The sequence below is a fragment of the Silurus meridionalis genome, chromosome 23, assembly GCF_014805685.1.
Source record: "Silurus meridionalis isolate SWU-2019-XX chromosome 23, ASM1480568v1, whole genome shotgun sequence".
Classification (NCBI taxonomy): Eukaryota; Metazoa; Chordata; class Actinopteri; order Siluriformes; family Siluridae; genus Silurus; species Silurus meridionalis.
This window is the reverse complement of record NC_060906.1, coordinates 23,181,626-23,194,799: the sequence shown is the minus strand read 5'-3', so window position 1 is coordinate 23,194,799 and position 13,174 is coordinate 23,181,626. Positions and strand designations below refer to the sequence as shown.

Here is a 13,174-nt window from a genome sequence, read left to right as displayed (position 1 = left end):
AAAACACATAACAAAGTAGTTCTAAAATGGAAAAACACACACTAGATGGTGTGGTGGTGAGTGTTGACTGTTACATTCCTCCAGCTGTGGCATCGTTCCCTCTCTAACGCTACACCCAGGATTGTTGAATGCTTAGTCTGCAAGTCTTTCAGTATTAATTCCTGATGTAAAGGAAAAACTCCTGGGCTTTTACTCCTATTTGGTGATGTGTGATTTACCATGGAAGCAACTTTCTGTACAGAAAAACGCCCTTAATCCAAGGTTCAAGGTTTCCATTTTAATGGTTTAAAATATGTAACATGTAACAGTACTAAAAATGTGAAGGACGCAGCCTGTACATCTCAATACACCAGTTGTATTACGCTCCCATTAGTCCCGCCCCTTTACAGCCAATCGTCTTTATGGTCATTAAAGTGCAGTAGCGAGATATTTTTACATTATATATATATTTTTAACCCCCTCATTTTCTATCCAGTTTGATCTCACATGTTTTTACCCACCAGTTTACTTGAGACGAATGTGTGAAGTTTGCAAAACACGTCTTTTCTTCAAACTCTTGCTGCTTCACCGGACAGCGTAACATCATGAGGAAGTGTTTATCTGCTTAGCCACCTTGACAGTTACAGTGGCAAAGTAAAAAACTTTGGAAACAACTGATCGTTTATGGTTTTTGAGAAAGACATGCGTGTTCCCTTTGTTTCTATGCAACAAATCCAGCAGTGTAACAGTATAAATCTATAAATGTCCAGATGTTCCACTTTATTTGCATTGTAAAATCCACCCTCAGCACGAAGAGCAGCTTTACACGCTCTCGGCATCCGGACAGTTCGTTTCTCTGAACGTTCAGCTGAAATACTTCGCCGTCCCTTTTGGAAAACTCGCCGAAGTCGTTCTTCACTAGATGGAGATTTTCTTGTTCATCCCAGAGCAGTTCAATATAATTTAGGTGTGGTGATTGGGCAGGTCGTTCCATGATAGATATCACTCCAGACCACTGTTTGCTCTCTAAATAACGTTTACAGAACTCAGATGTACGCTTACAAATTCAAAAGCACTTAAAAAAAAATGAATAAAAATGTATATGCAAATTAAGCTCATTATGACTCTCTTAACTTGTGGAAGGGGTGGGGCTTCATTTGCATATTCATGAAATCTGTAGTGTAAATAGTTTTAGATTTTCATCAAAATTGAAATTTGAATTTAAATGAAAGTTATTTCATTTACAGAGTGATAACATAAGTAGTCAGGTGTTGATATTCAAATTTAGGTTGATGAGAAAAGATTATGAGATAAGATCTACTTTTAATCGTCCCACAGTGGCGTTACAGCAGCAACAAGAAAAATGTGCAACTATTAAGCAGAGACGGTACAAATATATATACAGTAAAGTATCATCTTCACAGCGGATCATCCGTCTCCATACCCCCCCCTGTCCTCTACATCTGCCTCTTTCACACCAAATACCTGCATGTCTTCACTCACCACATCCATAAACCTCCTCATTGGTCTTCCTTTTTTCCTCCATCCTGGTGTCTCCATCCTCAGCATTCTCCTACTGATATACCCCATGTCCATCCTCTGTTAATAAAAAAAAACCCAAAAACAATAATTGTAGTTACACTATCAAAAAAACCCAAATTGCACTAAGAAATATTGCACAGTTTAAATGTTGTTATTGCTGAGTTTTAAAAACAGTAGTAACAGTGTGCAGTATGGTGACTGGTTCACTGGAAGCAGCTCTGATTGGAAAGTCTGTTGGCAGCAGGAAGAAAATACCTCCGATCTTCTGCTCAGAGATAAAACTGTTTCATACAGGGGGTGAGAGATGTTCTCCAGCAATGATGACAACTTAGCTACCATCCTCCTTTCGTCCACCTCCTGTAATGTGTCCTTAGGAATCATCAGGACTGAGCTGACCTTCCTGATCTCTTCCTGACTGCAGTAGAGATGCTGCAGCACCAGCAGACAACTACATAGCAGGACCACTACAGTATGACCTGCAGAAGGGGTGGGGCATGTAGGAGGAGTTAGGAACATTCTGATTTGCATATTCATGAAATCTTTTTACACATGGTTCTGTACATATCATCGTCTTGTGCGGTTCCAATGACCTGCAGTCCAGACGGAATTGCATGATGTTGAAGTATGGAACGGTTGCCATGTTGGTTCCTTTCATTTTTCGGAATAAGCCATGTGGGGGTGAGGGAGTCTGATCACATCTTCTCTCCTGTTAGAGACAAAAATGTCAGATTTGGACTCCACAGAACTTTCTTTCACGTGTGTTGTATATAATCAAAAGCAACATACGTTTGTTTAAAAATCATAAAGACTAGATGTTTTCAAACCTTGGACACGCTCTGATCAATCATTTGGATATTGGATGATTTGAACAATGAAGAAATCATTGACTTCATCATCCTAGATGGCTAAACATCTCCCTAACGTGACCACCAAAGATGCACAGTAGCTTTCCAGCATTATGTCTATTATTACAGTTAAACTTGTATTTTTTTTCCTTCACGTCTCGTCTGCGCAGTGGTGGACACCAACGATCGCTTCCTGAGGAAGATCACGGTCGGCCAGGCGAACACGGAGAAAGGCCTCAGCCGCCAGGTACGTGTTTTTACACCGCGCCTACACTCCTCCGCCCTTTTCCCGTGAGACATCTTGAATTCTCTTCCTGCTCTCTTTCTCGCTCTGTCTCTTGGCAGTTTGTCAGCGACTGTCAGGAATAACGGCCCCTGAGCCAAATCCCGCAAATAAACAGTGTGTGCGCCTCAATGGGAACCAGCCTGAGTGAAAGCAAATGTTTAAAATGGAGGGAGGGGACGACGGGGGCTGCGGTTTGCTTGCAAACACTTGTCTTTGGCCCGAGCACATACTTACATTTAGCGACTATCCCCTGAAGTCTCACACACACACACACACACACACACACACACACACACACACTAGAGCCTTGAGTAGAAATACAGCGTGTTTAATAGAGTGTATTTTCCTTTCCATTACACTTGGACAGAATCAGCGCGTGCAGAAATGACTTGAACTTAAACTCCTAATTTGGTCCGATGAAGACACATAAATCATTTAACGCTCTTGAGAACAAAACGATTCGTTCCATCGCTGAACTTTGATCATTCTTACATTTCCAGGTGGTCCTGCGTTTAGACCGAGTCTGGCTGCAGAAGAAAAAGACCAAGACATGACATTAAACATGGCAACCCACTCGCAAATGTGTACAATGTGTGTGATGATCAGTGCAAAAACAGGGTTGTGTATGCTAACAATTCTGAAGTGTACAGAATGCTGAAGTGTGCAGGAGACTGGAGAGTGTGTGATGCTGGAAAGTGTGTGATGCTGGAGAGTGTGGGATGCTGGAGCATGCTGAATGCTAAAGCGTACTAAATGCTGATCCATGCTGAATGCTGAAGCGTACTAAAAGCTGATCCATGCTGAATGCTGAAGCGTACTAAATGCTGACCCATGCTGAATGCACTGAATTCTGAGGCACACTGAATGTTAAAGCATACAGTATGCCTCAGAATTCAGCGCTGAAGTGTGCATGAGGGTGACGCATGTGAGAGGTTCAAGTGTACTGAATGCTGAAGTGCACTAAATGCTAAAGCGTACAGATGGCTGAAGTGTACAGGAAGCTAAAGCATGCTGAATGCACTGAATGTAGGAGGCTGAAGCAGACTGAATGCTGAAGCGGACTGAATGTTTGAAATTTAATGCTGAAGCATGCAGGATTCTGAAGCGCACTGAATACTGAAACATACTAAATTCTGAAGCGTACTGAATACTAAACGCACTTAATAATAAAGCGTACTGAATGCTGAAGCGTACTAAATGCTGAAGCGTACTGAATACTGAAACGTACTTAATGCTGAAACGTACTGAATGCTGAAGCGTACTGAATGCTGAAATGTACTGAATGCTGAAGCGCACTGAATGCTGAAGCGCACTGAATGCTGAAGCGCACTGAATGCTGAAGCGTACTAATTGCTAAGCGAACTGAATGCTGAAGCGTACTGAATGCTGAAATGTACTAAATGCTGAAGCGTACTGAATACTGAAATGTACTAAATGCTGAAATGTACTAAATGCTGAAGCGTATTGAATACTGAAATGTACTAAATGCTGAAGCGTATTGAATACTGAAACGTACTTAATGCTGAAGCGTACTGAATACTGAAACGTACTAAATGCTGAAGCGTATTGAATACTGAAACGTACTAAATGCTGAAGCTTATTGAATACTGAAACGTACTAAATGCTGAAGCGTATTGAATACTGAAACGTACTAAATGCTGAAGCTTATTGAATACTGAAACGTACTAAATGCTGAAGCTTATTGAATACTGAAACGTACTAAATGCTGAAGCTTATTGAATACTGAAACGCATTACTAAATGCTGAAGCGTATTGAATGCTGAAGCGTACTAAATGCTGAAGCGTATTGAATACTGAAACGTACTTAATGCTGAAGCGTACTGAATGCTGAAGCGTACTGAATACTGAAACGTACTGAATACTGAAACGTACTGAATGCTGAAGCGTACTGAATGCTGAAGCGTATTGAATACTGAAACGTACTTAATGCTGAAGCGTACTAAATGCTGATCCATGCTGAATGCTGAAGCGTACTGAATGCTGAAGCGTACAGAATGCTGAAGCTGACTGTCTATACAATTATAGAACACAGAATTTGTTGTAACTGTTTAGCAACATTTAATAGAGCATTCCAATCTGATTTGTGAGAACTTCTCCATATACAGAGCTTTTATAACTCAACTGTTTTGTATTTTGTGTGTGTGTGTGTCTGTGTGTGTGTGTGTGTGTGCGTGCGTGCATGCGTGTGTGTGTGTGTTTTCTTCTCTCAGACTCAGTTTGATATCGCAGTGGCGAGTGAGATCATGGCGATTCTGGCTCTGACTGAAGGTCTGGCTGATATGAAGCTTCGTCTGGGCCGCATGGTGGTGGGCAGCAGCAGGACCGGGCAGCCAGTAACAGCTGATGATCTCGTATGTAATTGGAATTTTTGTGTGTGTGTGTGTGTGTGTGTGTGTGTGTGTGTGTGTGTGTTTTGACGAGTCCTCATTCTCGGTTTTTGCTGATTTTGTTGTAGGGTGTAACTGGAGCTCTGGCTGTGCTCATGAAAGATGCCATCAAACCCACTTTGATGCAGACACTCGAGGTTTGACTTTACTTGTCTGTCTCTGTCTTTACACACACACACACACACACACACACACACACACACACAAACACACAAACACACACACACACGCACACACAGTGAACTTCAGTATGACCTGTAAAGGTGCAGTTTTGGAAGTAAGACCCGATATTCCCATTGGTGCTGAAATGATATATATTTTTGGAATACAGATCACACACACACACACACACACACGTTTGGACACACATCTGGCGTTTGTCCCCCAGCTGTGCACGTGCGTCTCTCAGTCCATATTGAACAGGAGAAGTGGAAATAAATTCCAGACTCTAACTGAGCTGAGCTGTTCCTTTACCAAAAACAAGTTCAAATCTCAAAAGTTTGTGGACACCTGAGCATAAGTTTGGTATGTGCTTCTTTTTGAACATCCCAGTCCACAATTCCACAGTCCATTTACTGTTATAAGAAGCTCCACTCTTCTGGGAAGATGTTCCACAAGATATATGTGGAGATTTCTGAGATTTATTCAGCTAGAAGGCTGTTAGTAAAGTCAGGTACTGATGTAGGTAAGAAGAGGAGGCCTGGGGTGCAGTCAGCGTGAACAATTCGTCTCAAAGTCCCTTAATAGGGTTCAATAACAGAAGATCTTCCTCACACTTTCAACCCATGGCAAGCAGATCTTCATGGAGCTGGCTTTGTGCACAGGGACGTTGTCATGGTGGGACGGGTTTTGGTCATGCTCCAAAGACGTCCTTTACAATTGTGCACCTCCAACTTTGTGGTAACTGTTTAGGGAAGAACCACATATGTATGGAAAAGTCAGGTGTCCCGATACCTTTGGCCACGAAGCATGTTCATTGGTTAATTTTTTTTTTTTTTCATTCAATTCATGCAAATAAAAAAGGAGGAACCCGGAAAGTAGTTCAAAACAAACTTCACCAGGATGAGCTGTTGCTATAGAAACGAGTACCAGAGTGAGCACATTCATAAAAACCTGTGAATGGATTAATAGGAAACGTGTGTGTGTGTGTGTGTGTGTGTGTGTGTGTGTGTGTGTGGTGTATTTTCGGAGAGGAAAGTCCAGTTGTGTGAAAATTTTCCTGCCTGGAATGATATCAGGATGAACCAGGCAGCAGAGGATCATGGGAATATTTAGTTTGCTTGGCGTGTTGGGGTTTGAAGCTTCTGTTATGGAAGACACGATGGCATCCGTGTTTTCTCAGATGGATCTGTGTGTGTGTGTGTGTGTGTGTGATGGACAGAACGGATAGGAGACGTGTGTGTGTTGTGTATGTGAGACAGGAGACAGGACTGAAAGATAAGTATGAGGATGTGTGTACTTTTTTTTTTCGTCTGATAGCATCTGCTTGTCTCCGTCTTCCTGTTTTCTCTGACTGCGCGTTCTCATCTTTTCTCCTCACAGAGCAGAGGTGGCCTAACTATATTTCCTGTGGAGCATAAAGGGGGGATTTTTGTTTCGTTTTTTAGTTTTTCCCCGTTCACACTTTTCCAGGTTGCTATGTTGGTTTGTTTGTTTGTTTGTTTGTTTGCACATCAAGCCTATTTCATCTTCACGAACACCTTACATTGATCAACCAAAATTTGCCACTGTCTCCTCATAGAAAGGACCCATGTGACCCAACCTTTTTTTTTTTTTTTTCCCTTCTTTTTTTTTCATCCCAAATGGCGCATGAGAAAACGTCGTCCTTTCACTGACCTTTAAATGGGACGTATAAATGCTGCCAAAAAAACGTTTTTCTTCCTTAATAAATCGGAAAAAAATACGTTTTTATGACATGAAGAATAACAAATTCTGCCACACCTCCTTAAATAGGCACAATGCACATTATAATAAATACATAAATGAATACGTAAATAAATACATGAAGGAATAAGCAGAAGTTATTCATGATGATAAAAATGCCTTTTGACAAAAAAAAAAAAAACAGTGGACAGTGACAGCAGTGAAGTGTGCAGTAGGAACGACAGACTGGTTCAAGGTGGAGGTTGGACTGCATCAAGGATCGGCTCTGAGCCCTTTCCTGTTTGCAGTGGTGATGAACAGGTTGACGGACGAGGTCAGATAGGAGTCTCTGTGGACTATGATGTTTGCGGATGATATTGTGATTTGTGGTGAGAGTAGGGAGCAGGTGGAGAAGAGCCTGGAGAGGTGGAGGTACAAGTGGAGAGAAGAGGAATGAAAGTCAGTAGGAGTAAAACAGAGTACATGTGTGTGAATGAGAGGGAGGGCAGTGGAGGGGTGCAGTTGCATGGAGAAGAGGTGGAGAAGGTGGAGGAGTTTAGGTACCTGAGAGTGAAAGCGAAAGTTTATAGGACTGTGGTAGGACTTTGAAGAAGAAAGGAAATAAATGAAAAATATGAATTAGTCCGTATGAGTTTATCTCTAATGAGTGATCCAGTAGGGACGGTTATGGTGAGAGAAAATTCCCTGAGGTGATATGAGAAGAAACCAGACTCGAAACGGAACCCATCGTCATCAATGTTTATTATGTTCATTGTAGTTCCATTATTATTGTGGTTATCAACTGTTCACTGATGGAGCAGGTATTAATGGTAGCAGACTGTTTATACTAATTACAGTCCAAAGCCATCTTCATGGTTCTTGAGCTTCACCCACCACAGGAACCTGATGGATCTCTGGGCTGTTCAGGTAAAACCATCCTGAGCTGCAGAGTGGAAGAGAACTCCAAACAGAGGAACAGTAGGGTGTCGGGACGCATCAGGCAGGTCTTTAAAGAAGAAAGGAACATCACCATGACCCGTCTGTGCACTCCTACTTTATTACAGTGAAAATAAAATACATGTATTAAACACCAGATGATTTTTTTGTGTCCTCATCCTTAAATGAAAAGAACTCATCCCCCCCCAGTGATCCAACTGTGCTTCTGTGTCTTCTTGCTTAATCTGGGTCATTTCACCACTCGTCCGCTTGCTTTTCCATCCTCCTGTCCTCTCGATGTCCTTCCTGTCCTCTCTTCATGCGCTGTGCCCTGGGTGACCCTCTGCTTTGTGGATGTGAACTCTGATCTGCAGGGCAAATCGCAGATGTTCAGGCTGCGACTGGCTGATAGGCCCGAGATCGAATTTTTCTGTACTTTGAGACTCTACAGCTGGACGAATGAGCAACATCGTTTTTGCACGTACAAAAAAAAAAAGAAATAAATACAGGATAAATCCACGTTGTATAATTAACACGTGATCTTCAGAGGCATCGTAGATTATTTAATGATTTAATTGATAATAATAATATTTTAGGATCATATATATATATATATACATATAGTTTTTATTATTATTATACAACGCTTGATGCCCCATGCATTGGTATTTAAAAAGAAAATCTCACAAAAGGAGAAAATCAATCTTTTATGTTAATTGGAACCCTTATCCATCCTACCTGCCCCTCCTCTACCGTGTAGAAGTTTTTGTTTGTGCTGAAAAGTGTTTGTATTTTGTGTTTCAGGGCACGCCGGTGTTTGTGCACGCTGGGCCGTTCGCCAACATCGCCCATGGAAACTCCTCGGTTCTGGCGGACCAGCTGGCTCTCAAACTGGTCGGGTCTAATGGCTATGTGGGTGAGGGAAAGTTCACAACATTTGCCTGAACAAGGACACAGATAAAGCAAATACAGAAAGAAAGAAAGATTTAGGGTTAGGGTTAGGGTTAGTCAGTCAGACTGGAATCACTCTGGAACAAGTCAAGGATCAATCAAGCGAAAGATCACGAGAGATAAACATCCCACTGCAGTCGTTACATATACTCTAATACACTCGAACACAAGGTCACAATACTCTTTTCTGGGACACCATAAAAAATTTTGTAGTTATTATAATAAAAATGTGTATATATATATATATATATATATATATATATATATACACACACAGAGGGAGTCTTTAGACATAATTTATAAACTGCTCTATAAACTGTCTTAACTGTTGAGGCATCAAGTGGAAGTTTGTTCCACCACCTCAGTGGCAGAGGAGAGGAGAGGAGAGGAGAGAGGGAGAGCAGGGGAGAGAAGAGGAGAGATAAGCAGAGAAGAGGAGAGGAGAGATAAGCAGAGGAGAGATAAGGAGAGAAGAAGAAGAGAAGAGTCTGGAAGTCTTCCTCATACACTGAGAGATGGTTGGACAGGTCGAGCAGTGGTTGAGGATCAGAGGCCGTGTGGTGCAGTGCTGCATGACGTCACGCTTTTCTGTACTTTGCTACGTTGAAGATGTGGAAGGAAACTTCAGACAGTAAATACGCTCGACTTAACGACTGCGTTTGGAGCAGTGAAAACTGAGCTTTACCATGAAAGCAGCATATTTCTCTCTTTCTCTTTCTCTCTCTCTCACACTCATACACACACACACACACACACACACACACACACACACAGAAACACACAGGCACACACAGCTGTTGTGGTCAAGGCCAAGAATCCAGGCCTCCCTTGTAGATAAGGAACTGCTTTGTAACAGTGCGTTTCATCATCCAAACTTTTCTCCTGCTGTGTCTCTTCATCTTCTCAGCATGTTCTCACTTATTCTTCTCATGTCTTATAACACAAACGTACAACCAGCCAATTCAATCATATTAAAAACTCATTTGATTTGTATACACACACACACACACACACACACACACACACACTAGTGCACACAGGCAGGTCGAGGAAAACTTCGTTTTTTGTCTCTGTGTTTGAGTTGATGTTAAACACTGGGGCATGTGGAACATCGAGTAGCCACAGTGTAAAGGTTTACTTCAGTTCAAAAAACACGACACAAGACCTTGAGTGCCGCACACACACACACACACACACACACACACACACACACACACACACACACAGAGGACCAAAGTATGCCAGAGCTCTTCTGTGGAAATCAAAACAAGAATCTCAGAATTCCTGCCCCTTTACTACATTCCCATCCTGCTTCAGAGCCTGGGAAATAATGCAGGAAAGCCGCAGGGCATTCTGGGTGGAGGGTATGTGGAAATACCACACACACACACACACACACACACAAACTCATGATTTTGTTCAAATCAAGCAGTGGCTTCAACCAATCAGGTTCCTTGTGCCGTGTGACTCCCTCTAGCAGGCATCCGATCACTTCGGCATTTTCAAATCTTTTGATTGGACGATCAGAGGGTGGACTAGTCAGAGCTCGCAACCCACATCTGTAGCAAACTGCACAAACTCAAATACATTCAGCTGACAGAGGAGAAGAAGGACATTTGCAAGGCGGATTTTTCAAGAGAAGTCACTCAAACAGTTGTTCGGCTTTTTCATGAACCGTTTCCACTTCGTTTGCCTTCAATTAAAATCCCCAGAAAACCGTAATGAACTGAAAATCGCAGGAAAACCCCGGGGTGATTTTATGAGGTGCTTTATATCGATGCTTCTGCTGGAGATGATGTATGTGGAGGTGCAGTTGTGGCTCCAGTGAAAGGAGACGTGTTGAATTGTGTTCATTGGATTTCTTGCTTTAGTCATTCATTCTGACTGTAGGAGATCCTGTGTGTGATGCAGCGCTCTGTTCTTCTGCACTTCTCTATAATACTGATGCTTTCTAGAGCCGTAGGTTATAATGATGGTTGTAGGAGGTGGATTGATTCAGGCAGGACACCACTTGATCCACAAACTGATCACTAGTTATTAATGGTGCATACGCAGATGCTTTAACATTTTATTCTCAGTAAATACGCAGTAACACACACATACACACACTTTCTACCTATCTCTAAATCCCTCATTCACTTACTCATTCTCTCTCCCTTTCTCTCTCAGTGACAGAGGCAGGTTTCGGAGCAGACATCGGCATGGAGAAGTTCTTCAACATTAAATGCCGTTCCTCCGGACTGAAGCCTGACGTGGTTGTGCTAGTCGCCACCATCAGGGCTCTGAAGATGCACGGAGGAGGTCCAAATGTAAGACGCACATTTTTACTGTATTTTTTTCCTGTCGTATGTACAATACTTACTGCCTACTTGTCCACAAGGTGGCGCTCTTTCTCACTAGCTTCAGTATGATTGAGTTGAAAGAAAGTTACAGGTCACGCTAACAAGATCTGATCAGATTTTTTTATCTTTAACATCAAAATTAGCTCTTTATTCCAAATGAATTGAAAAGAATCTCGAGAGATATGAACCTGTAGCTTTTTTTTGGTTGTTTTAGGCAGTTTCCCACACAGCGAAACAAAAAAAAATTGTTTTTTTTACTTTTGTTGAACTTTAAAATGGTCAGGGTTGCCATGTTTGAGGCAAAACTCCTACAATCCTTTAAAAAAACAACAACCAAACAAAAAAAGCCACACAAGAAAAGAAAAAGAATTAAAACATCTACAAAGTATTCCGAACGCACTTTTCTTTTTTTCCTTTTTTTTTTTTTTTTGGTTTGCCAACCCATTGTGTAATTATTGACCTGAGAAAACACGTGCAAAAATATACAGAAAAGGAGTAACAATGATCAAAAGTTTGTGGACACCTCAGCATAAGATTGGCATGTGCTTTGTTTGTGCATCCCAGTCCACATTTGGTCTCTGTGTTTGGCTCCGCTCTTCTGGGAAGATGTTCCACTGCATCTTTTGTCGATTTAGTCTGTCACAAGGGTGATGTAGGTGAGGTGAGGAGGCCTGGGGTCCAGTCAGCGTTCACTTTCATCTCAAAGGTCTTCCATTTTTAAAGCGTATCTTCATGTGTACAGGAGCATCGTCATGCTGGAACAGGTTTTGGGTCTCCTGGTTTAAATGAGGGTAATATGGTAGCAGTTTTAGGGAAGAACCACTGGCTGGAAAAGTCTGTTGTCCCAATACAGTGTGGATAAAATTGTTTTTTGTTCGCAGGTAACAGCAGGGGTGCCGCTGCCTAAAGAATACACAGAGGAGGTGAACATTTCATTTGTTTGTTTGCTTCTTTCTTCTTTTTTTAACACCCATGTCCTACTTTTGAAGCTTTAGTGATGGTGGGATTTATTTAGCACACTGGCGTCAGGGCGATGATTAATATATAACACGAACAACCACTGTCCCGATAACATGGACGCTTTTATCGGGTTCAGTCAGAGAACACACGTCGAGATCGAAGGTCTTTCTTCCTCTTCCTGTTCTTCTTCTTTCGGCTTCTCCCATTAGGGGTCGCCACAGCGGATCATCCGTCGACCCAAGTGTTGTACATGAAATATAATTGTAGAAGAATTTTACTACTGACGTGTCCACTATCGATCCTGTTTACATTTCGTACAGGTTCTCTACATCTACTGGCTGAAACTTCATGCTTCAGAGCAGGTTGTGTTCATACTGAAATCCATGTGACTTTTTTTGGTGGAATCTTGCAGCACATGCACTTCAGGAGCTCCTGGTTGGCCAATGGTTTAAATTTCCCATAATCCCTATGATGGACAAGTGATCTTCAGTATAATCATGAACATTGCAAGGAAAGCATCTTAACATCTAGCCAGGTTTTCACCAAAGGAACCTTGTAGGAGCAGAGCAATTTTTGTGGAACTCTGGTTTCAGTAGAAGAACCTTGGAAAAAACACCTTGACACACGTTTTCTACTGAAGAAACCGTGTCAACAACGGTTCTTGAAATGGTTGTATGAAGGTTTCCTCACATTTTCTCTATTAGGAAATCACTTCTGGTTCCTTGGATTTGTTTTTGGAACTTAAGACACTTATCTACTGAAGAATCATTTGAGGAACCAAAATATATTTGGGGAACTCTGCAGTTTTCTAAAAGAGAAACCATTTCAGAACTTTTTTAAAGGTCATTTCAGAAAGCAATGAAGTTTTTGGGGACTCATCATTTTCTTATTGAGGAACATTTTTTTAGAAGCTCTAGGCCAAGGTTTACTTTAAGGAACAATAGAGAATTTGAAGATACCTTTCAAGGAACCAATAGACTAAAGGAACTCAGGAAACCACTTGTTCTATTGGGGAAACTTTTCATTTCAAGAACCTAAAGAATTTCTAGAATGTTTACACCC

The 13,174-nt window shown here is 41.6% G+C and overlaps 1 protein-coding gene across 2 annotated transcripts in view; it reads left to right on the top strand.

Annotated features, from left to right (window-relative positions):
• Window positions 1-13,174, top strand: part of mthfd1l (methylenetetrahydrofolate dehydrogenase (NADP+ dependent) 1 like) — a 44,530-nt gene that overhangs the window by 18,712 nt on the left and 12,644 nt on the right. For both annotated transcript variants that reach the window (XM_046836221.1, XM_046836222.1), the window contains 6 exons: window positions 2,537-2,613; window positions 4,884-5,024; window positions 5,129-5,197; window positions 8,664-8,775; window positions 10,980-11,119; window positions 12,034-12,075. In XM_046836221.1, the coding sequence (XP_046692177.1) occupies window positions 2,537-2,613; window positions 4,884-5,024; window positions 5,129-5,197; window positions 8,664-8,775; window positions 10,980-11,119; window positions 12,034-12,075 (581 nt within the window). The remainder of the gene's footprint in view (window positions 1-2,536; window positions 2,614-4,883; window positions 5,025-5,128; window positions 5,198-8,663; window positions 8,776-10,979; window positions 11,120-12,033; window positions 12,076-13,174) is intronic.